Consider the following 21,454-nt stretch of genomic DNA (forward strand, 5'->3'; position numbering starts at 1 on the left):
GAAGAAAATTTTCAGTGCATTTAAAATGCTGTGTATTATGCTGAGATACAGGCAAAGCGGAGGTAAATGTTCATCTTCCATTAAAGGCAGAGCTGTCACAAGGCTTCTAAAAAGATAACATAGGCAGAATTAAACTTTGCCAATCTGGCAATATCTGAGCTGTTCTCTCTCTGAGAAGCAGGAGGGCTGGGACAGGGAGCTGGCAAGAGCTCTGGATATTTGGGTCTGGGAGCTGCAGCAGGCTTCCCATGCATTGTGCCATGAGCAGCAGTTGTGGGGAGAAGCAGACTCTCCCCTGTCCCTTCTTTCACCATCTGCCAGCCTTACCTTGTAGGGCTCTGAGTAGGCAGGGTTGGCAAGAGGCTTTAGTGCCTTTCTGTGGACCTGGCAGCCTGCTGCCTGAGGCAGCTGTGAGCTTTGCCCATGCCTAGAGGAGTAGAAAACTGACCATTTGAGCAAGTGATTCTTTAAATCCATGCTTTTGAAGAAGCAGGTTTGGGGTTTTGCCTTTTTTTTTTTTTGTCTCTGACACTCTTACAGAGATACAACATGGATTATGCTTACTGAAGCATTCAGTAGGAAAAGCTGCTCCAGTTTCTTTGTTGCAGTGGGGGATTTTGCTGCCTGCTCTGGAATGCAGGAGAGATCAATGATGGGTCGATGAGCACTGGAGGAGCCTTCCCAGAGCCTTACCCCACTTGTGACCATCCTCCCTAGGGAGATGGTGGTGGGGAGGGGGCTGGCAGACAGAGACTTAAATTTCATTACTTTTTGTTTTGCTCATTTGATTAATGCCACTTTAATATTGGCTACATTTCTTGCTCGTGGTAAAACAGCTAAAGCCCTGAGGCCTAGGCCATGAGCTGTCATTGTCATGTTTGTCTGCCCCAGATGATTAGTTTGATGTACAGATCTTTCTCCCTGCTCCTGAGTTGCTCAGGCACAATGAGGGAATACTCTGGCTGTGCATGCTGCTGAAAACAGAGGTGTTAGCCAATTGCTATATTTTTCCTTTGGGACTTGATTTTAAAAGAAGACACATATTCAGCTTTTGAGGGTTCATGGTGTGTTGGGAACAGCTCTTGTAGAGAACTCGATGCAGACCTGAAGTGTAGAGCCAGATTTCACTGTGTAAGCCCAGCTGGGTCTGCAAATCTCTGGAAGCAGCTGCAGAGAGAGCTCCCATCTTCTCTTGTTATACTGTTGGGCTGGAGAGCTGAATTTGCTCAGCACTTGATGGCAGATTTGATTATTCTGCAGGAATTTTATTGTAAACTTTGCTTCCATATCTCTTTCTTGCCTTTCCCTCTGAACTGCTCTTTGCCTGTTTTTTTAATTTTTTTCCTCATTTTTTCTTCACCTTGTCTTTGTTTGCACTCTCTTCTCCTACATCTGTCCATTTTCTTTTCTCTGAGGCCCTCCACTTGACCTTTGTTACGCTCACAGTTGTTTATGGGAAAAGAAGAAACACCCTTATATACGGGCTGTGTATGAGTATTAAAAATCCCAAAAAATTATTGTTAGTATAACTGAATTCATAACACTCCAATTCAAGAATCATTTTACTCTACCACTAATTATTACAGAAAAAGAAGGAATAATAATGCATTAGGATAATTTTATATAGAAATGTCTCAATAATTATGATAATGCAACTAAAACTGTAATAAATTTGTGTGTTTCTGGTTGTTTTTCCTGGTGTTATGCTTCCTTGTGGTGTTCCTTTGGATCTTAAAGTCAGTCGTTGGGGGTGAATCTTCAGCTTTGTAGCCCTTCAATACTGGGAAGAGTATTATGTGGGTGTTGCTGGATTCTTCCTGACTCCAAAGTCCAGCTGGGTAATTTTTTATATGTTTACCAACACACTTGCATATCTTGCACAGCTCCTCAATGCTTCTGGAATTCACTATGTATGGTGTCTTTCATGCACATTGGATAATTTTTCTTTGTTATGCCTAAAACCTGTTTTGTTCAGCTCCAGGTCTGTATTTCCTTAACAGACCGTGGGTGAGCTGTTCACAGCCATTGGGTCTCCAATGCCAAGCATTTGCCTCATCTCTTATCATCCCGTGCCTGTCCTCCTCTGCACTGCATCCCGCATCTCCACTTCTCAGGGCCTCTGCTCTCATACCATGCCTGCATTTTTCTCTGCTGTGTCATCATGTTAGTTGTAAATATCTCAGTCTACATAAAATAACTGCTGGTCAATGTTGTTTATATAAAACTATGGTTGTATTGCACAAAAGATAAACAGAAGTAAAACAAATTATCTATAGACACCTGGTCAGACAAATTGCTGTTACAGCTCAACCAAGTAAAACAGAGCTATAAGCAGGTCAAGAAAAGTTCAGAGCAAGCAAACCCAGGAAACTCAGTACACAGCTTAAGGTCTCTTGCTGAGAATGGCAAATCTGGGTCTGCCAGCCAGACACTGATAGAAGAGGGACTGAATCTTTGGAGTAAGTGGAGGGGTGGAGCACAACTGGGAAGCAAGAGATCCCTGAAGCAGGTGTCTTGGCTGGTCTGTCAGGACAGATAGTTGTTATTTTCTCCTTGTCGATGTGTCTGTGGCAGCTGTAACTTTGGGAAGAGACCTCAGCATGTGGAGACAGGTCATGTCTCTCGAATGAACGCAGTATGCTATGATTCTGTAGCACTCATCCTGGATTTGCATTCCCTGCCTTGATGCAAAGCTGTTCAGGTTTTCAGCCGTGTTCTGGCTGTTTATTTTATCTTCCTTGGTCACACCTGGAACCAGCCAGCTTCTGCTCAAGACTTTATTTCCTACTGCTTCTCAGTCTTTCTTGTCTGTCTGATCAGCACATTTTCTTGTCGTGAACGATCTCAGCGATCCTTTTATTCCTCCAGCCTTCCTATCACCAGTTGCCCATTGCTCTAGCCCCCAGGGCTGCTGCTCATTTGCTATATTCCAAGGGTGTTTGCCAAGAGTGCTGAAATAAAACACAGCTCTGCAACTCCTACTCCTTGCCCAGTTGATTTGATGCTTCGTGTAGGTGTATTGCTGGCATTGCTTCCCTTCCCCTAGGGAAATGGGTGGTTTTGGAGAGAGGGAGGGAGAAATGTGGACTCTGTACGTGCGTGTGTGTGTGTGTAGTCAGCCATGAACCGTATGTATGCATGTGTCTGTATATATACCTGCATATATACACGTGTGCACAGGTGTTTGTCATCGGTGCCGTACGTCTTTTTAAGCTTGTCAGATGTACAGGCTGATGGACAATTCATTTTGTGTAAGTACAGCTGCCATTTTGCCTGGCTGCATTTTTCCACCTACCTTTGGTGGAGCCTGGAGGAGAGGTGGAGTATTCTGCAACGCAGCAGAGATGGCCTGTCCCTGGTTCTGCTAGGACAGGGTTTTATTGCTGGTTTCTCATTCATGAGGTTATTTTCTTTTTCCTCTCCTGGCTTTGAAGTGTTGAAGGGAATGGAGTTGTTTTCAAGGTGAAGTTCCTGCTCAATCACTGATGACTAGACAGCCGTGAGCCATAACAATTAACTGGAATAATTTTCATCTTCCTTGCAACTGTAATGATTCCCAGTTAGTAAACTGGTTTAAATTTCATGGTTTTCCTCTGAGCCTTTTTCTCCCCTCTGCTTTCCCCATATGCATTTCTTGCCCAAGTCTTTCACAATCTCTGTCTGGCTTAGCTCTTTGCCCCCCAGAAAAGGTGCCTCCTTATTGTGCAGCTCTGTGAAAAGCCATCACTCTCCCGAGGGCACTACTGCCATGTCTCTGGCTCCAGTGTGGCTGCTCTGGAGTGTACAACTTATACGGTGGGAGACAGGACCCAGGCTGTCTTTTCTCTCTGCATCTGTTTCTTGCAAAGCGTTGTCCTGAGTCATCACCCTGCCTTATGTTTGCCCAGTGTCAGAAGGGTTGCCAGTTTTAAAAATCCTCCTCCTCCTCCTCTGCTCTGCCTCCTTAAAAAGAGACTTTGAAATAACTGAGCATTGGAGGTTTTCATGCTAAGAATTTTCCACATGCAGTAGTTGTACGGGGTTGAGGATATGTTGCAGTAAGATCACTGTAGCCAGTCCATGTGGACAGGCAGTACCTTCACTCTGGGAGGAGGCAGGCAGGGAAACTTCTGCAGAGTTTCTCCTCTGTGTTCCCAGTAAAGCTGAAACTTCAGTGGTGCCTGTGTGTATGCAAGTAGAGAGGCATGGGCTGTTTGGTGTTACAGTCACAATATCTGTTCCTTATCAGATCTTTTTATCCATTTATGTGTTGGGGTTTTCTTAAGTATTTTTAAAGTGTTCTGGGTACCTTTTCAGATCTGTGCATCTGTTCTCTGCCATCTGCAGCTTGAGGTCAGAGACACAGCTGGCTGGTTGTTTTAAAGATATAGTCTGGCAGGTGTAGAGGGGCTGTTGAGAGCAGCCAGTGAAAGCTGTTGGCTGTGCACAGCAGAAGTTTTTGTTGGCCCTGTGCAGGGCAGGAGCTGAGGAGGAGCTTTCTGGGCACTCTGCCCTGTTCCCCTCATCTGCAGCAGGGCCTGTACAGGTAGACAGGCACAAACTATGCTGGCAGCAGAAGATCATGAGGATGGCAGCATCCGTGCCAGATGACAGGTAGAAGCAAGTTGCCTGCTTTTCTGGATGTCATCAGATCACATAGGCACCAGTGAAGTTTTTGCAGGGGACTCAACTTTGAGGATCAGTCAGTGGGATGGATAAGGTGAATTCAGTAGGCTGAAATAATGATGAGAACTGAGGCTGCCCTTGTCCCTTTGGGGATTATCCCTACAAATCCTTCTTGTCAGTTTAGCTCTGCTGCATTGTAGACTCAATTTCCTGTGCTAGTCTTCTTCTTGGGTGTGGTGCCCACTGGTTTAAGATATCTCTGAATGTCAAATTTCTGGAGGCTGAGAGAATAGTCTGGACAAGTATCTTAAATATGTTCTATTCTTCCCTAGGCCTGGGCTATTGGAGGCAAGATGCTGGACTTTAGTTTGGCCTGGTTCTTCTGTGGTTTTGGGAGTGGAGCGTGTTCTGTGGTGTGTTTGAGCTCCCACTCCTGCAGATTTGAGGTGCCACGCAGCCTTTTAAACAGAACAAATGTCCCCCTGGTTGGCAATCAGAAATTTCTGCACTATTAGTTTAGTGACACTAAATATATCATGGACATTCTTTTTCATGGTGGGTTTCTTGTTCAGTATTTGTGTTTTTTCATTAGCCTGCATTGGTTTCTGAAGTGTGAATTTAGCTGCATCTCTCAGGCTTCCACCTTTCCAGTTCTTGGATCACAGATTGGCGCAGGGAACTTTGCAGGCTTTTCTGCTCAGGGAGTGACACCCAACTCTTAACCTCTCAACAGACAGATCTTTCTTCTCAGCATGCATGTAATTAACATAGCTTGCATGAAAATACCTATTCAGTTGCAGTCAGTGTGCACATCCTCTCTCATCACTGTTAACCCACTCCCAGTACTGGCTGTGAATTAAAGAAGCTTTCTGGCAGGAAGAGTTGCCACATAGAAAATTAACACCAGCTTTTGTAGACACTGCTTCGCTCTGATCGAGCTTCCCTAGGCAACCAATGCAGTGTAAAAAAGATGTTGTTCTTATCAAAGTCTTTTTTTCCCCTGCATTTAATGCGTAGGAAGCTATTGCACTCTCATTTGAATAGCTTTGGGTGTGGGGAAGAAAGCAGAGAATGAGCCAGAAATTGAGAAATGGACCGATTTTGAAGAGATGGGACTGTTTGCTCTTTTCATTTATTCTTGGAGTGGCATGAGAGGAATATATTGTGGGGGGGAAAAAAGGAAAGCCAACATTTGTTTTGATGTCTTAATGGAGTTTTCTTTCCTCTGTACAGTGTCTTCTTTATAGCATAGGCTGCAAGCATTTGAGAGAGGAGGGATTGACACATGAAGTCTGCCTATAGTCATGTGTCCCACAAGACAGGGTAATGCTGGGTTGATGGGTAGCTTGGAAAGGAATGCTATCATAGCCTTTTAATTTTCCCAATCCCTTTGGAGTGGGGGCCTGCAGAGGAAGGAAAGAGGAAAACAGACTTCTGCAGAAATTTGGGTTTTATCAGCTTACTGAAGAAGGGTGAGGAAGGAGATGACTGGGGGAAGGCAACTGAGAATAGAGGGATGTGTGGGGAAATAGGACAATGAGAAGAGTAAAATGGCCAGAAACTATGATTTTTGGTAATTGTAGGAGTAAAGTTAATAGGAGAAAAGTTGGCAGTAAAGGGGGCAGGAGCTGCATGGAGTGACCCACTGCTGCTGACTTAATGAGTCAGATACTTTGTGTAAATGCGATACTGACATCTGATTCCTCTCCATTCCTGCTACTATATTTAGTCTAGGGAAATTGCTTTTTTTTAATATTTTGTGGGGTTTTTTCCTTTTGCTGGAGCCAATGGAAACTGCTGTGAATTTCCTGCCCACCTCTCACCCTCACTTTTTATCTGTGTATACAGTTGTGAACATATAAGATAGGGCTGTGAGTTCCTGGAGTTTTGGAAAGCTCTGCAAGGAACATTTCTTGTTGGCTGATGCAAATGGGATCCCTGATGGAGAGTGCTCAGGTTGTCTGCAAAAACCTTTGACATCGCTGTGAGAGCTAATTCTGTCCTTTCCTTGTATTACCTGAATGTCCCACAAGAAAGATGCATACTAGGAAAGATTCCACAGCCAAGTTGTTTATAAAAGTTGCTTGCATCAGGAAGGTGTACTTAAAGGTTGTGGAGTGGCATCATAGACCTAAAAATAATACCTTTGAATATGTGTACCATTGCCAATGACCTCTGCAGGAACCAGCATGAAAACAAACAGGACACTTGATCTCAGCTGGCTGATAGATGGTTTGTAAAGCAGTAATTCATGCAGCAGTGAATAGTTTCTATAAATGTCTTGGAAATCAGAATATACTTGTGGATTAAAAAGTTGCTGTGATCATCAAGCCCTGCCTGCAGCTGCAGGGGAGGTAGGGTTTGTGCTGAAATAAGGGTGCTAACAGTTTTGACTTTCTCAACAGCTGGTGTGTGCCAAGCTCTGTATGTCCCATGTGAGGTGTTTCTGGAGCTAGTCTTAGTTTGCATGTTGGCACTAGCATTTAAAAACATCTCCAGACAAAGGTGTCTTGAGAACTTGATTTTGCTTTGAAAGCTTCAATTTGGGAAAGGGGTGGAGTGGGTGGAACAGGTGATGTGATCATGATAGAAGTGCAAGTTTGAAGTACTTTGCTTGGTCTACATCCACAATTGGAAGCTGGGAACAAAAAGATCAGTGCTCTCTTCCCTTGCATTCTTTCCTATCCCTCTGGCTGTAAAATACTGAATGCAGTCTTACAAAGGAGCAGACAAAGGTGGAGGATGGATAGATGGGTGTATGCTCTTGTATGCAATTAATTTTCCATGGTAATTATTTTTATTATTTTAACTGCTGTAAGATTAAAGCCAGCATAAACAGAAAGAAGTAGATACTTTGAGTCTCCTGAGGGCTTTGTAGCCTTACTGGACTTGGAGGCAGCGTGAACTGGGTGGGTCAGCAACCTGAACATTCAATGTCTCCATTCCATGTATTTTACTAGACCAATTTCCTTTGCTAAGACAGAGTATTGATGGGTTCTGAACTTTATTGTTTGGGAAACTGCTGCAGGCTCTGCTGGAGAATGACTCTTGACTGTCTGGGGAGGAGGAGCTGCTCTAGGGCCACATTGAGCTCAGCTGGGTGTCTGAGCAGGCAGTTTAGGCTTCCCTGTGTCATGGAATTGCTTCCATTATAAAAGAACTTGAGATCATTGAGTCCAACCATTGACCTAATACTGATAAGTCCACCACTAAACCCATGTCCCTGTGTGCCACATCTACACATCTTTTCAATACCTCTGGGGATGGTGACTCAACTACTTCCCTGGGCAGACTGTTCCAATGTTTGACAACCCCTTCTGTGAAGAAATTTTTCCTAATATCCAATCTAAACCTTTCTGATGCAACTTAAAGCCATTTCCTGAACACTCAAAAGAGATTAAAAAACTAGAAATAGTTAGTTTCTGCTTGTTGAGGAAATGTGCTCTCTAGGGTGGAATGGACTAGAAACCTTTTCAAGCATTTTGAGAGGAAGCCAGTTTTCAGACTTGGATGCTCCCAACTCACAGAACAGTATCTGTGCCCCACTGTAAGACTGATGGTTTATTGTCTGACATCTTGCTGAATAAGGTATCCTTGGAGTTGGCCGAAGTCTTCATTGCCCTTGTGTATGGCAGACAGGAGAGGGATGCTGGAAAATCAGTATGGGACAGCATTGCAGTAGCTTCTGTTGGGTAGCAGTTAATTTAAGAAAGCAAGTTCAGAAGACTAGTTAATCCTAGCAAAATGACTTTATTGGCGAGGAGGTCATAACCAATTAGTAAGTTACATTAGTTATTAGCTGACAAATCAACATATCTTGTTTCCCTGAGCCTACAAGTTAAAATTACTACTTCATGGCCTAAATCAATGATTGCTGACCAGTAAGGAGATACTGTGATTTATCCACTCCCACCCCTCCAGATAGAGCTTGTTAATTATGGGTCAAACTCAGTGAATCAAGCATGGGGTTGTCTTAAGACAAAATTAAAATATCCATGTTTGTGATGGTTGCTCTGGCACTAGGAGCTGTGTGGCTCTTGGAGTGGTTTGTTGATCTGCCTTTTTGTGTGAGCTGGATGGATCTTATATTCCCTGTGGCCTCTGGACTTGGCCAATGGCTGGAAGTGGGGAGGAAGCCTGCTGGCAGACAGCCTGCTCTGGGGTGCAGTTGAGCTAAAATTCATGATTTTAGGTGGCCAAAGGTTCTGTCCTATAAGTTAATAATGGCAAAGCTTTGTGGTTCACTATGCTATTCTAGGAAGCGTTTTGTTTGCTTGCCTGGTTTGAAGACCATGGTTTGTATTTTATATCTTTCCTGTGTTTTTTAAAACTGCTCACTTCTCTGAAGTTCTGTTTTTCTACAAAGTTCCTTACAGTAAAACAGAAACTTAAATTTAAGAGCTGCGTAGGAAAGTCTTTGTCAAGATTGTGTCTTTCCTTTATTCTTTCCGGTTTTTTGAAGCTTATTTTAAGCACAATTCATCCCTGTTGTAACTCAGCAGGATTTTGGTCCATTAACCCCATCGAATGCCACATAATGGGGTTTTGCTTTGCTTTTCTGATTAGCTGGAGGCTCAGGATTAGATAGATTTTCACATCTGCTAACTTCCTGTTTCATATCTTGTGATTTGAGAGGCTTAACCTTTCCTGACTTGTTAATGGATCACAAACCACCTGCTTCTTCAAACTAATCCCTCAGAAATATATAGCATAGCTTTGACTTGAAACACTCCGGTTTGGTTCCCCAGGGTAAAAAGTACGAAAAGATCAATCCCGGTCTGAACAAACCTCTTATTTATGCTTTCTCTGCTCTTCCACAACATGGCATCTCCAATTGTGGCTGTCTGCCTTTTAACTATCAGGAAAGTTTTGTGCTTTTAGTGCCTTGGCCTTCAGGGCATGAGTGGAGAAGACTAGGGGGAATGACATGAGGAGCAGAGTAGTCTAAAGGGGGAGGAGGGCGTGTCTCCTGAATGGTTGGATATCTGCTTTGAGCTAGCAATGTTAACAGAGTGTGGCAGCTTCAGCCAGGGACTCTGAGCTCAGGGTATTGGTGTGTCCTCCTTTCTGCTCTCTTCCATTTTAAAATTTATGCTGCTTCTGGCAGTATAGCCTGTTCAGACCCAAGGAAAGGTCATCTGCCTGGGCTAGGTGAGGAGAAGCTGGAGACGTTGCAGGTCCCTGTCAATCCTGAGCCATGCCTGCAGCACTCCCAGCCCTGCCTGCTGCTGGGGATGTGGCGGGGGGGCCTGGAAGGATGCAGCTCTTTTCATGGGCAGTGTGATGCCAATGTGTGCTTTGTCCTGTGCGCTGCCTGTCTTGAAATGTTGGTGATGTCTGTAGGTGAGATTCTGCAATAGATTTCTGTGACGCCTCAGCTTTTTGCCTTTCTGTGTGGCTGCTTCAGGCCGGGTCCTCTACTTGTCTGTCCTGCCCGTTTTTCCCCATGACTGATGTCTGTAGCCTGGCATGCCTTGCAGGCAAGCCCCAGTGCGATGGTGACGTGAGTGAAGTCCCCACCATGGCAAAGGCTGCTGGCAGTGGAGCAGGGACATCCTGCAGTGCTCCCCTGGCACCACAGCAAAGGAGGAGCTGGGACTCTCCAAGCTCTGGCAGCATGTTCTAGCAGAGAGGCAGGCGAAAAACAGTTTCTGTTTTAGAGGTGAAGTGAGAAATGGGGCACAAGGTCATCAGAGCAATTATTTTACCTTCTTTTATTCACTTAACAGTGTTTTTAGTTACTGGTTGCTTCTGCTCTCTGCTACAAGACAAATGCTGTTACATGTAGATTTAAAATGATGTGTAGTGTGTTTGTGGAGAGTGGGGAAGGCTTCAGTACCTATGACTGCTGTAGGCTGGTTGTGGTGGGTTGAGGCACTAAGACAATGTGCTAAGGGCAATATTAGTGGAAAGAAGAGCCTCTTCTTCCCGCCCCTCCTAGTCAGCAACTGTTTTTGCTCCCAGTGGAGGTGATTATATTGTTTACCAGGAGTTCACTACTGCTTTTGCAATTCATCTTGCTGAGAAATTTCTGCAAGGCCCCTAAGCAAGTTGCTTATGCAGATATGGTCCTTGGGTCAGTAGTTTTTTGGCATCACGTCTCATTTCTCAATGGGCCAGTCACTACTTCTGCTATACTCAAAAATTTAACCTCTCTACCTCCACTTCTTTATCCCCTGAGAGCTTTTCTGAAAGATTCCCTCTTTCTTCCTTACCTCCTTACTCTGTTCTAGTCACGCTGTTTTGATACCCAGTACATAAGGGGTCACTTTTATGGAAGGGGGCATAATCTATTAGGGCTGTTGCACAAACTTTCATGGTCAACCTTTCTGTTCAGCTCGAACAATCAGAGACTCAGGGCTCCCAGGTGCTGGAAAGGTAATCATGGTACTAGCACATGGTACTCCTCAGCATGGGAGAGACTTTAATTCTCCTCTGGAATGTTCTTTTCCTTCATGTTTTCGAGTTAACCCCAGCTCAGTCTGTGAGATTAGGGGATGAAACAGCTTTTTGAGGCTGCTTTTGCTGCTGCTTTTCCAGCAAGGATGGCTCTTTGGTTATCTTTATGCACATGGTCACAACATCTCTTTCTGTTTTTCTGTTTCCTCCATCTAGGTGTGTTGTTGTGCTGTTCAACCCTAGGAAAAATAAGCAACACCATATTCTAAACAGTTCCAGGTGAGTGAAGCTTTAAGCTGGACTTGATTTCTGTGGGAGGTGAATTCAAGGCTTTTATGGTTTGAATGCAGTGCAGGAGCTGCTGTTGCTTCAGACTAAATCCCCTCAGTAAGAGTTGCCTTGGGGACAGGCTGCCTGCTCTTTTGACTTCAGCTCCTTCTAGTGTGAGGTGCTGTTGCTGACAAGGTACTTCCTCATAAACACTGTGATCCCATGAGGAAGTGCTAATGGGCATGACAGGGAGGACATCTTACTAGAGCTCCATGATATCTAACTTTTTTTTTCTCCACCTAAAACAATGACCTCATTATTGAAGCCAGCACTGGGACATGGTCCTGCATCTGGAATAAAGGCACAACAATGAACCTCAAGTTTTGGAGCTTTTCCAGTGCTGTAGGCTGCTGCTTGAGACTTGGGCAGCAGGGAATCCTCCTGGCAAAGCAAAAATCATTATGTCAGGCTACTATGGGTGATTTTAGGCTCTTTTCAATTCATCCCAACCTACTCCCTAGTCATGATGTATTGAAATGAGATCACATGTTGGAAATGTTTCTCAGTGTCATTTTCTCTGTTTTAGGAAAACAATTACAGCACTTGCTTTCTCTCCAGATGGCAAATATTTGGTTACAGGAGAGGTAAGTGTGAGAGGAGAAAGGGCACACCTTTTCCACTGCACTTTGAAGCAGGGCAGAGGGGCTTAGAAGAAACAGGCCAGTGAACTGCTTTGACACAGACAAATCAGTTTCAATGTTGCATCAATGTTCAGTGGACCTGCTGGGTCACGGATGGCATTGGGCAGATTTCAGTCTCTCATCAGCCTGGGGGATGGATCTTCTGGGGTGGCATCTGTGGGCTGAAGGTAGAGTGAAAATAACTGGAAGGATACACAGCATGGCTCTACTCTAACATCAGTGGAGAGTACTTGGATGGTCCTGAATCTTGGTCTGTTTAGCATTGTCCCTTCAGGATTTCAGGAAGTAACTGAAGCCAGTAACAACTTTGTGGAAAAAATGAAAAGTGTGTGTGGAGTGGAGCTTAGGAATAGTGACAGAAGATACTGGTGTCTGTGGTTTGGCATTGTATGTTTGGCTGGGGGGCAAAAACTGCTTCCTCTTTCCAAATGTGCCCAAGGGGGAGAATAAGGATGAGTGCACTGTGTGTCTGTTCTGCATTAGAAGTTCAAGACATGGGCTGTGTCATGAGGTTGGAATTGCTGGATGTTAAAAATCCACAGAAATGCTTACCTCCATATGGTTGGGCTCAGATCGCTCTTTTGTGTGATTAATGGCAGTTTACCACTAGTCTCTGTGTAACACATGGGGAGTGAGCATGTGTGAAACAGGTTCCCTTCTGAGCCTCAGCCACAGGGAAGAGAAGTATGTCACAGTCCTGTGTTGGAGCTGTCAAAACAGAGACTCTTTGCTCCAGAGGTCCCTAGTGCGGTCACCGTAATTGCAGCTGTCATGTCTCTGCGGGGCTCCAAAGCTGGGCTTGAATCCTGCATGGATCAGACCAAGGGTAGAAACAACGTGGGGGTTTTTGGATGGAGGCTACCATAACACAGAAAAAGTAAGCACAAATTTTCCATCATTAGATCAGAGACCGTTGTTATTAACTTTTTAGTGAAAACATGAGGTTTTATAGCTGTAATATGTTTTAATGCCTCCTTACTCTCTAGAAATCTGAATGTAATAAACTCCCTTTATATTGAAGTTCTAATATATATGATATACATATTTTCTTCATGGTGTTCAGTTCTAATGGTTCTGGTGCCTTCTTTTATTTTCCCTTTTTTTTGTTTTTATTTCTGGTACTCAGTTCCTTTCGTGTGGGGTAGGAATAGTGGTAAAAAATGAAGTGGGTGCTCTTCTTACTAACAACTCAAACTTTTCAATTTTAAACTTCATTGGGGTAAATGACAAATTCAGATTAAAAAAAAGCCATTCCAGTTATACTTGAATGTTTTGTGGGGACTTCCCCCCCACCCCTTCTTGCAAAACGTGTCTCCTCTGGCCTTGTTGTAAAAGCATTTCTTTTTTCAGTATCGTCCCACGTTTCTGACATTTGAATTATTGCTTAGTGTAGCAGTGTCCCCTGCTGGTGTCAGCAGTTGTGCCTTAGTTCAACCTCTGTCCCATAGGGAAACGATCTCTGAGTTCACTTTGTCAAACACTCTTTTAGCTACCTCATGCTAATTCTGCCTAATAACACCTTAGTTTTCTGCATGGCTGGCTTTTCAGGGAGGAGAATATGGAGGTTAGTCCTTGACCGCCAAATATATTAAATGTCTTTTATATATTTCAAATTCATAAGAAACCAGATTTGTTTTCCTCTTTTTTTAACTGTTATTTTTTAGTTCTCTCCGTGGAGGCATAGAATCCTTGTCCATTGGAGTCACACAAAGCTCATTTTTGGTGAGCATTTCTTAAAAGATGAAATGCAAATTCAGTTAATTAAGGTCTTGGACTGTATGCTAAGATGCTGGGAAATATTTATGTGTATGTATGTGTTTAAGTACAGCAATTGCTTTGAAGAGCAGCTGATTCAGCTCATTGTAACATCTTTCCAGCCACCTGGAGACCTGAGCTCTGCCTTGCAGGAGGGAGAACCGTACCAGCTGCAGTAAAATCTGACCATGGTATTTTTCCAGGTCACAAGCAGTTGCTTGGCAAAGCTTTTGAACAAGGCAGTTAAAATATGCACAGTTTTAAGCTTTTAAAGCTTTGACTTTTACTTGTGATGAGACTTGCCTCTCCCACACAATCAAATGACTTACTTAAAACTGATCCAAAAGGTACCATTCTGCCACGTTGCCATGGTTATGTTATCTTGCAAGCTACTGTTTTGACAGACTTCAGTGTGAAATCATGAGCAGTTATTTGAGTAGGAGTTGCGCATCAAGTGCGTTTTTTTTGGCCAGCATTTCAGCTTATCTTGTGTGCTTTGTTTTAGTTTGGTTTAATAGCAAACAGTTAAAGTAATAGAATTATCTGGCAGAAGATGCTGAATTGGCATTTCTGTTTCTCTGGAGAGCAAGCATACAAACAGAGGCTCTGTTCCATCAATGTCTTCCTTTCTGACATTACGCGGCCCATACTCTTTCAGGCAGAATGCATCCATGTGTGACTTTGTGACAGAAATGATGCTGTTAGTCTCCCAGAGGCGTCCTGCAAATGGTGTGTGATAGTTATCGCAATAGTCATTTCATGTTTTTGTATGGCAGGACCTGGCTTGATATCTCAGATATCCACATTTTGTTAGGAGCAGAGGATGTGAGGGCCTTTTGATTCACTGAGGAAAACAATCTGTTATAATCCTTTTCATAAGCAGACTGTGAGTTCCCATTACGAAGATCAGAGATTTGCATCAAAAGTATTGTTCTAATCTGTGGCTGTTTTGTGAGTAGCATAAGAAAAGGATTAAAGCAGGGGAGATTGTATTAACACTTTTGGACAACTGTTGAAATGCACATACTCCTTAGGTTGTCAGTCTCAACCTGGGCTTTAAAGAATCAAAGGAATCTCTAAGTCTTTTGTAAGTGCACCATCTAGACATCTTTTTCCAACATCCTCCATATGCTCGAATCTGTCAGAACTGACTTCAGGGGTTACATTTCTTTTTCTGTGTCTGTTCTTGTCCCTTTCAGAGTGGACACATGCCAGCAGTTCGGGTATGGGATGTGGCTGAGCGAACCCAGGTGGCAGAGCTCCAGGAGCACAAGTACGGTGTGGCCTGTGTGGCTTTCTCCCCCAGCTCCAAGTACATTGTTTCAGTGGGGTACCAGCATGATATGATTGTCAATGTGTGGTCATGGAAGGTAAGTTATCTAGGAGGTTGGGTGGACCACAAGGTGTTGCTAATTGAAAAGAGTTTCCAGTTTGACTGTAAACTAGTTCAATTTCATCTTGCTTTCTCCTTTTTTTTAATTCTGTAGTTATTGTTTGGTTTTTGATGTTCACAGACAAAGGCCAATTTACACATGAGAGAAAGCTATGGTTCCTCAGGGAAGTTCTAAGTCACTTCCATGAAGGGATATTCTTTATACTTGGAGACGTTTGACATTTTGCTGTCCAGCCAGAAAAGCCTGGATTTTGAAACCTTGCCAAACCGTTGTGCTTTTTTAGAAGCTTATTAAAAACTAATTTATGAGGTTGAGGAAGAAAACTCTCATCAGCCAGGGATTTCTCTTGTAGTGTGGTGGATGCTCTTGGCTTGTTTTGTTTTTGTTATGATAGTTTGTTGTCCCACTCTGATCCCATCCTTGATGGATGAGAAGAAGAACATAGGGAATTCATAATGGGTGAAAGCCGATGAAAGCCTGTGTCCTCTAGTAAACATTTAAGCATTTGTTTTTTGTAGATAAGAAAACAAGCATTTGTTGACAGTAGGCTTGGATTCTTCTGTATTAATAAATGCTAGGCACTTATTCACGTCCTGTTACCTCTTCAAGTGCTAAAAGAGATGATTTAAAAAAACACATAAGTGGATTTGTTAAATCTCACAGGATTATTGAATCATAGAATGGTTTGTGTTGGAAGGAACCTTGAAGATCATATCATTCCAGCTCCTCTGCCATGGGCAGGGACAGCTTCCACTAGAGCAGGTGGAAATCCCATCAAAGCCTCGTTCAACCTGGCCTTGAAAATATTCAGGGATGCGGCATCTACAACTTCTCAGCTTGTTCCAGTGCCTCACAACACTCACAGTAAAGAATTTCATTCCAGTGCCTCATCACCCTCACAATAAAGAATTTCTTCGCAACATCTAATCTAAATCTACCCTCTTTCAGTTTAAAACCACTACCCGTTGTCCTATCACTACACTCCCTGATAAAGGGTCCCTCCCCATGTTTCCTATAGACCCCCATTAGGTAGTGGAAGGCTGCTATAAGGTCTCCCCAGAGCCTTCTCTTCTCTTGCAGCTTGTAAGTCCATGCTCATTTAGTATGTTACTCTTTTCATCACATCTCCTGTGCTGTAATTTAAAATCTCACTGTTGTCTTCTGCATGAGCTGAAATTTGACCTTCCTATTTTTTTTGTGTAGCTGAACTGTGTGTAGTGTTAAAACCTAAGTGCATATGTCAGTGTTAAGATGTGAGTGCTCAGCCTTTTGGTTCTTTACACTTATATAAATGAAAGTAGTGACTTGGAGAGGATCACAATGTGTGCCATGTGTGGGACTCTGCAAGTAGCTTTGTTTTGCCTTATGCAGGTTTTTCTGTTCACTGTATAATTATGTGCATGAGAACTTGTGAGATGAGGACTGTCTCACTCTTCTGTGATGAAGAACACACACTTTAAGCATACACTCCAGACTGTGACTGTCAAGAGTTCCAGCTAGCCTTTATTTTGCAGGCCGGACACCACAACTAGAGATACTTTACCTGACCAAAGTCAATGAAGACTGAGAGACTAAGATGTGAATACAGATCTCCTGAAGCATTTTCCAGCACTTTTAACCACAACCCTTCTTTTATCCTCTGTGTTGCTGCTTTGATTTCCCTGTTTTTCCTGGCTGGGAGACTTAGTCTTTTGACTGTGGTGGAAAAGAGAACCCCTGTTGTCTGTAGGGTTTCTTTGCTTCACTAAAGAAAGAGCACAGCAATGATCCAGATGTTAAGGTCTGCAAGGGTCCTAAGCCTTTCTCTGTGCACTGTCTTGAAAGAAGTTATGATAATCACTGTCCCACTTGCTTTTCCTCCGGTCTGGGTTGGAGGATCCTCCATGGTGACAGTGCAGAAGCCTAGATTTCTCTGTTGCTGGTTTCTTCAGTTCTGTCAGCACGCAGTCTGGTGGGGCCCTTGGAGTGAAGTGATTTTTATACTGAGGGCATTGTGTTGGGAAGACTGGGAGCAACTGAGTCCCTAAAAGGAAAGGTAAAGGAAACAGAGCAAGGATGAAAAGGGATGCACTGTTGTCAGCCATGTGCTGCATGGTTGCAAACCCACCACAGACAGAGGGGAAAATTTTTTTCTTCTCACTTCTACCATTCCCTGGGGAAAGGCAGTGGGAAGAAAACTGAGCGATGATATTGTGAACAGGGAGCTTCTGCTCTCTGACCATTTTGCATCCTGTTTTCTGTCCCTGTGTGTTCTTACTCCTTTTCCAAACTCTTTGACATTTTAAAGCGCACATTTGAGGTATAGCAGATTTTGCTTTTTCCCTTCCAATCTTTTTGTATTTTGGGTCTTTTGATAAATCATCATGTCTTTAAAGAAAAGAGAGAATTTATGGAAGAACCATAATTTATGGAAGTACTGTTTTCCCTGTGAAAAAATACCTGTTCCCCATCTTGAGTGCCTTGCCCTCATTGCTGCCTGGGGGCTGGCAGAGCTCCTTCTTGTGCTGGCCTACATATGTATTTGCTGTTTAGGAAAGGAAATGGCTTTGCTCTTGGCTCCTGGTGATTGTGAAACCAGCATGTTTGTTATGGCTCAGACAGCAAGTTCCTGCAGGCACTAGTGCCTGCTGATTTGTTCTGGATCCCGTGGAAGTGGAATCGAATGTAAAGTGAATTGTACTGTCTGCCAAATCAATGTTTCCAGCTAATGCTGGGGAGGTCATATTCAGAGGTGATTGGGGAATAGTTTGGGCCTCATCTTTTCCCTGCTGCAATGCTTGTACTGCATATGTGCCTGTAATTGAAATTAGTTTCCTTTGTTTCTGAGTAAAGAAATTAATCAATCTAAACAATTATATTTCCAGAAAAACATCGTAGTGGCAGCCAACAAAGTCTCAAGTAAAGTGACAGCTGTGTCATTCTCAGAGGACTGCAGTTACTTTGTCACTGCTGGAAATCGACATATCAAGTTCTGGTACCTGGATGACAGCAAGACCTCCAAGGTGAGAGGAAGTGCATCAAGGCTGAGCTGTGAACAGGCATTTCCATCTTAGAGCGGGATAGATTTTCCCCAGTGAGCTGTGGGAAGTGGGAACTCTTTGATTTTGCTAGGATTCAAGAATAGCCCTCCACCCTGGCTCTCAAGTCTCAGTCTCTCCATGGGCTGATAGCACTAAAAGCTTATCTTATCCTGCACTAAGGTAGGGGCATTGCTCCTGGAGTTGCATAGCAGCATACTTGTTCTTTTGTAGTCACATATACTGAAGGACAAATAAATTAGAGAAGAGCTGCAATCATTTTAACTCCTTGGAACACAGAGGTGGGGAGAGCTGTATGACAATTGATGTGAGCGTCTCAAAAGGTTGTGAGTGTCATTTTGAAGTGTCAACTAAAGTGTTTAAACTTTTAACTGTTCTGTTTTTCTCTGGGGGACAGAATCCTCCTATGATGATCTTTGTGTGCTCATGAACAGCTGTAAACATGAACAGCAAGTAAAACCTCTCTTTGTAGGCTGTTGGCAGTTCTTTTTTGAGTTACTTCAGCACTCAAGGCTTGATGTTCTAAAAAATTACTGTCTACCTGAAGTGCCTTGCTCTATTTCTAACAAACTGTTTTCTATTGGTAGGTCAATGCCACAGTCCCCTTGCTAGGTCGCTCAGGATTGCTTGGAGAACTGAGGAACAACTTCTTTGCGGACGTGGCTTGTGGAAGGGGCAAAAAAGCTGAAAGCACCTTCTGTATCACATCCTCAGGCTTGCTCTGTGAATTCAATGAAAAAAGGCTGCTAGACAAGTGGGTGGAGCTGAGGGTGAGTTTTACATCCTCCTATTCTGCAGTGTTTGTGCCTGCTGAAGCAGAGCAGGAACAACAAATAATAAGGGCACTCGGACCGCAAGCTGACAACCAGCAGTGAAAGTAATTGGGCCTCTGCTACTCTGTGATTTACTCTGGAAGGCCAGGCAAAAATAGTATTGCTTCTTGGCAAAGGGATTTTATTAATCATTGAGGCTCTTTCATTTGCAGACTTCAGCATTACAGCTACTGCTCTTCTGGCAAAGCAGTGTCCTTATTTGGCTTTGGCAACCCCTGCATGGTCCCTCCTGGCTGGGCCTGGAGAAGTAGTTTTAGGAGGATTCTGATTTCTATCAGAACACTCTGCAGTGTCTTACTTGGCTTGTGCATCTCAAATGCAGGTTCTGAATGTACTAGTTGGTTTGGCTATTCTAAACCACCAGGTTGGCCCATAGTTAAGAATTTGATCGTGCTTATTTTCCTTTCAACTGAATGTAACATGCCCACCTGAAAGGATCCAGTGTATTAAAATCAAGGGAAAATTCCACACTTTCACTCAAATGAAATGCCTCTTCTTTTCTTTCCTTTCCTCTCTAAAATCTGCCTTTCACTCTCGCTCAGAATACAGACAGCTTCACAGTAAGTTGAAAAAACTTTTTGCATTGAACTCATTCCCTTTTCACCACACTCCATTTTGTACCACATTCTGCCATTTGTACAAATCCTAAAGGGAGGGGAAGAAAATCCATTTTTTTCTTTTCTTATCCCCTTGTGACAGGTAATGTGTTGGTGTGCTAGTACAGGTGAGGTGCTGCTTGCCTGCCAGTGGTGTTGAATGTCACAGGAAGAAAAGCAGTGTTCAGAGTAGGACTTAGCTGGACCAACTGTGTAGCTCTGCTGACCTCCTGTCACAGTGGGTGGCAGAGGAACTAGGCTTTTTTTTTTAATCGCTTGGAATCTGCAATGGACCTTCGCTGAGAAGTTCTTCAGAAAGGAAAAATGGATTTTTAGGCTTTTCCTTACTCCCAGGGCTCGACTTCACTACAACTTTTCTGACCATGACTCCTTTGTCTGTCAATTTGCTGTTCACCCTATCGTGTATCTGGTGACCTTTGACATGTGAGCACGTTGCTCATTCTTGTGTGCTGTGTCCTCCTCAGACCACTGTGGCAAACTGCATCTCTGTGAATCATGACTACATCTTCTGTGGCTGCGCTGATGGCACCGTGCGGATTTTTAACCCTCTGAACCTTCACTTTGTCACCACACTGCCGAAGCCACACTTTCTGGGAACAGACATCGCGAGTGTGACTGAGGCCAGGTATGGTGGAGAAAGGTGGAATGGAGCAAGGGAGGCTTGTAGGAGTTAGAACTGTTCCCCAGACCTTTGCCATCTGGAGTGTGCTCTTTTTATGGATTAAAATTGGCAGCCTGTTGGAGATCTCTCTGAGCTGTTGCAGCCTTGCCATGTGTGACTGGGCTACAGCCCAAAGCTGGTTGCTGGACTATACAGAGTATCTTGCTTCTCATGTCCCTGGAATTGCTTGGATTTGGTGGCCTTTTGACAGTGGTTGCTGTAAGCAAGCAGGCAGAGGGCACAGGATGCTGTGGCACACTTCAGTTGCTCCTGTACCATGGGACATCCTTTGCTTATCACTGATAAGGGATGAAGACTCTCCTTCATAGCAATATAATGATCTTGTTAAGAGATGCCCAGGCTCTCATGGGGCACTTTTTCAAAGGCTCCCTTGCAGCCTAAAGACCTAAATCTACTATTGTCTGTAGTCTTTCTTCTCCTGCAACCTTGTGCATTCTGTTTTATTGTTTTCCTACCTTGTTCCAGTATATTCTGTCTTGGTTTTCTATTTCTTACCTTCTGAGGTGGGTAATATGATTTCTATACGGTTCTGTCTGCCAGCTTGCAGAGGCTTATGATAGAGAAAACCCTTCATGTGTTGCTGTTTGCCAATCCTGGTTGGAGGCTTTCCCAGTCACTTTCTTTAATTTCTGTCACTAGTGGGGAAAGAAATCTAAAAATGGCATGAATTCACCAGCCATTATTCCACTGGATATCTGTAGTCTCCATGTCTACACATATGTACTCTCAACTTTTCTTTGGAGCTTTAGGTAAAGAGTCAAACAGCACCCTGTACAATCTTCCTCCAGAAAATTAAGTGGGAGATAATGATGTTCCAGTAAAGGAGTTGAAAAAAGAACTCTCTCAATTTAAAATGTAAACAGTTTCTAATAGTGCTAAAGTCAAGCAATTGTATACATGGACCCTTTAAAAATACTCTCTGCTACTCTCATGCATCAGTCAAGCAGAAATATTCATAAATGTTAAATATGTATTCGTAGCACTGATTACAATCTTAACAACATTTAAAAATTAATTTATTACTTCTAAAGAAGCTCGAAAACACAGGACTCCTTTTATTCCCATGCATGCCGGAGCTTCTCTGTGGGATGCTGGTTGCCTGCCTTCAACTGCCCACAACTGTATCAATGACCTGATTTTTCAGTAGAATCTGGGCTGTA

At 43.4% G+C, this 21,454-nt stretch overlaps 1 protein-coding gene across 3 annotated transcripts in view; it reads left to right on the top strand.

Annotated features, from left to right (window-relative positions):
• Nucleotides 1–21,454, top strand: part of MAPKBP1 (mitogen-activated protein kinase binding protein 1) — a 101,286-nt gene that overhangs the window by 40,838 nt on the left and 38,994 nt on the right. For 2 of the 3 annotated variants that reach the window (XM_018082658.2, XM_018082660.2), the window contains exons 3-9: nucleotides 11,221–11,283; nucleotides 11,861–11,918; nucleotides 14,930–15,100; nucleotides 17,989–18,126; nucleotides 18,750–18,932; nucleotides 19,538–19,555; nucleotides 20,077–20,237. In XM_018082658.2, the coding sequence (XP_017938147.1) occupies nucleotides 11,221–11,283; nucleotides 11,861–11,918; nucleotides 14,930–15,100; nucleotides 17,989–18,126; nucleotides 18,750–18,932; nucleotides 19,538–19,555; nucleotides 20,077–20,237 (792 nt within the window). The remainder of the gene's footprint in view (nucleotides 1–11,220; nucleotides 11,284–11,860; nucleotides 11,919–14,929; nucleotides 15,101–17,988; nucleotides 18,127–18,749; nucleotides 18,933–19,537; nucleotides 19,556–20,076; nucleotides 20,238–21,454) is intronic. The other variant, XM_018082659.2, reaches the window with a different exon arrangement.

The sequence above is a fragment of the Manacus vitellinus genome, unplaced genomic scaffold (assembly GCF_001715985.3).
Source record: "Manacus vitellinus isolate BGI_N305 unplaced genomic scaffold, ASM171598v3 scaffold_6_pilon, whole genome shotgun sequence".
NCBI lineage: Eukaryota > Metazoa > Chordata > Aves > Passeriformes > Pipridae > Manacus > Manacus vitellinus.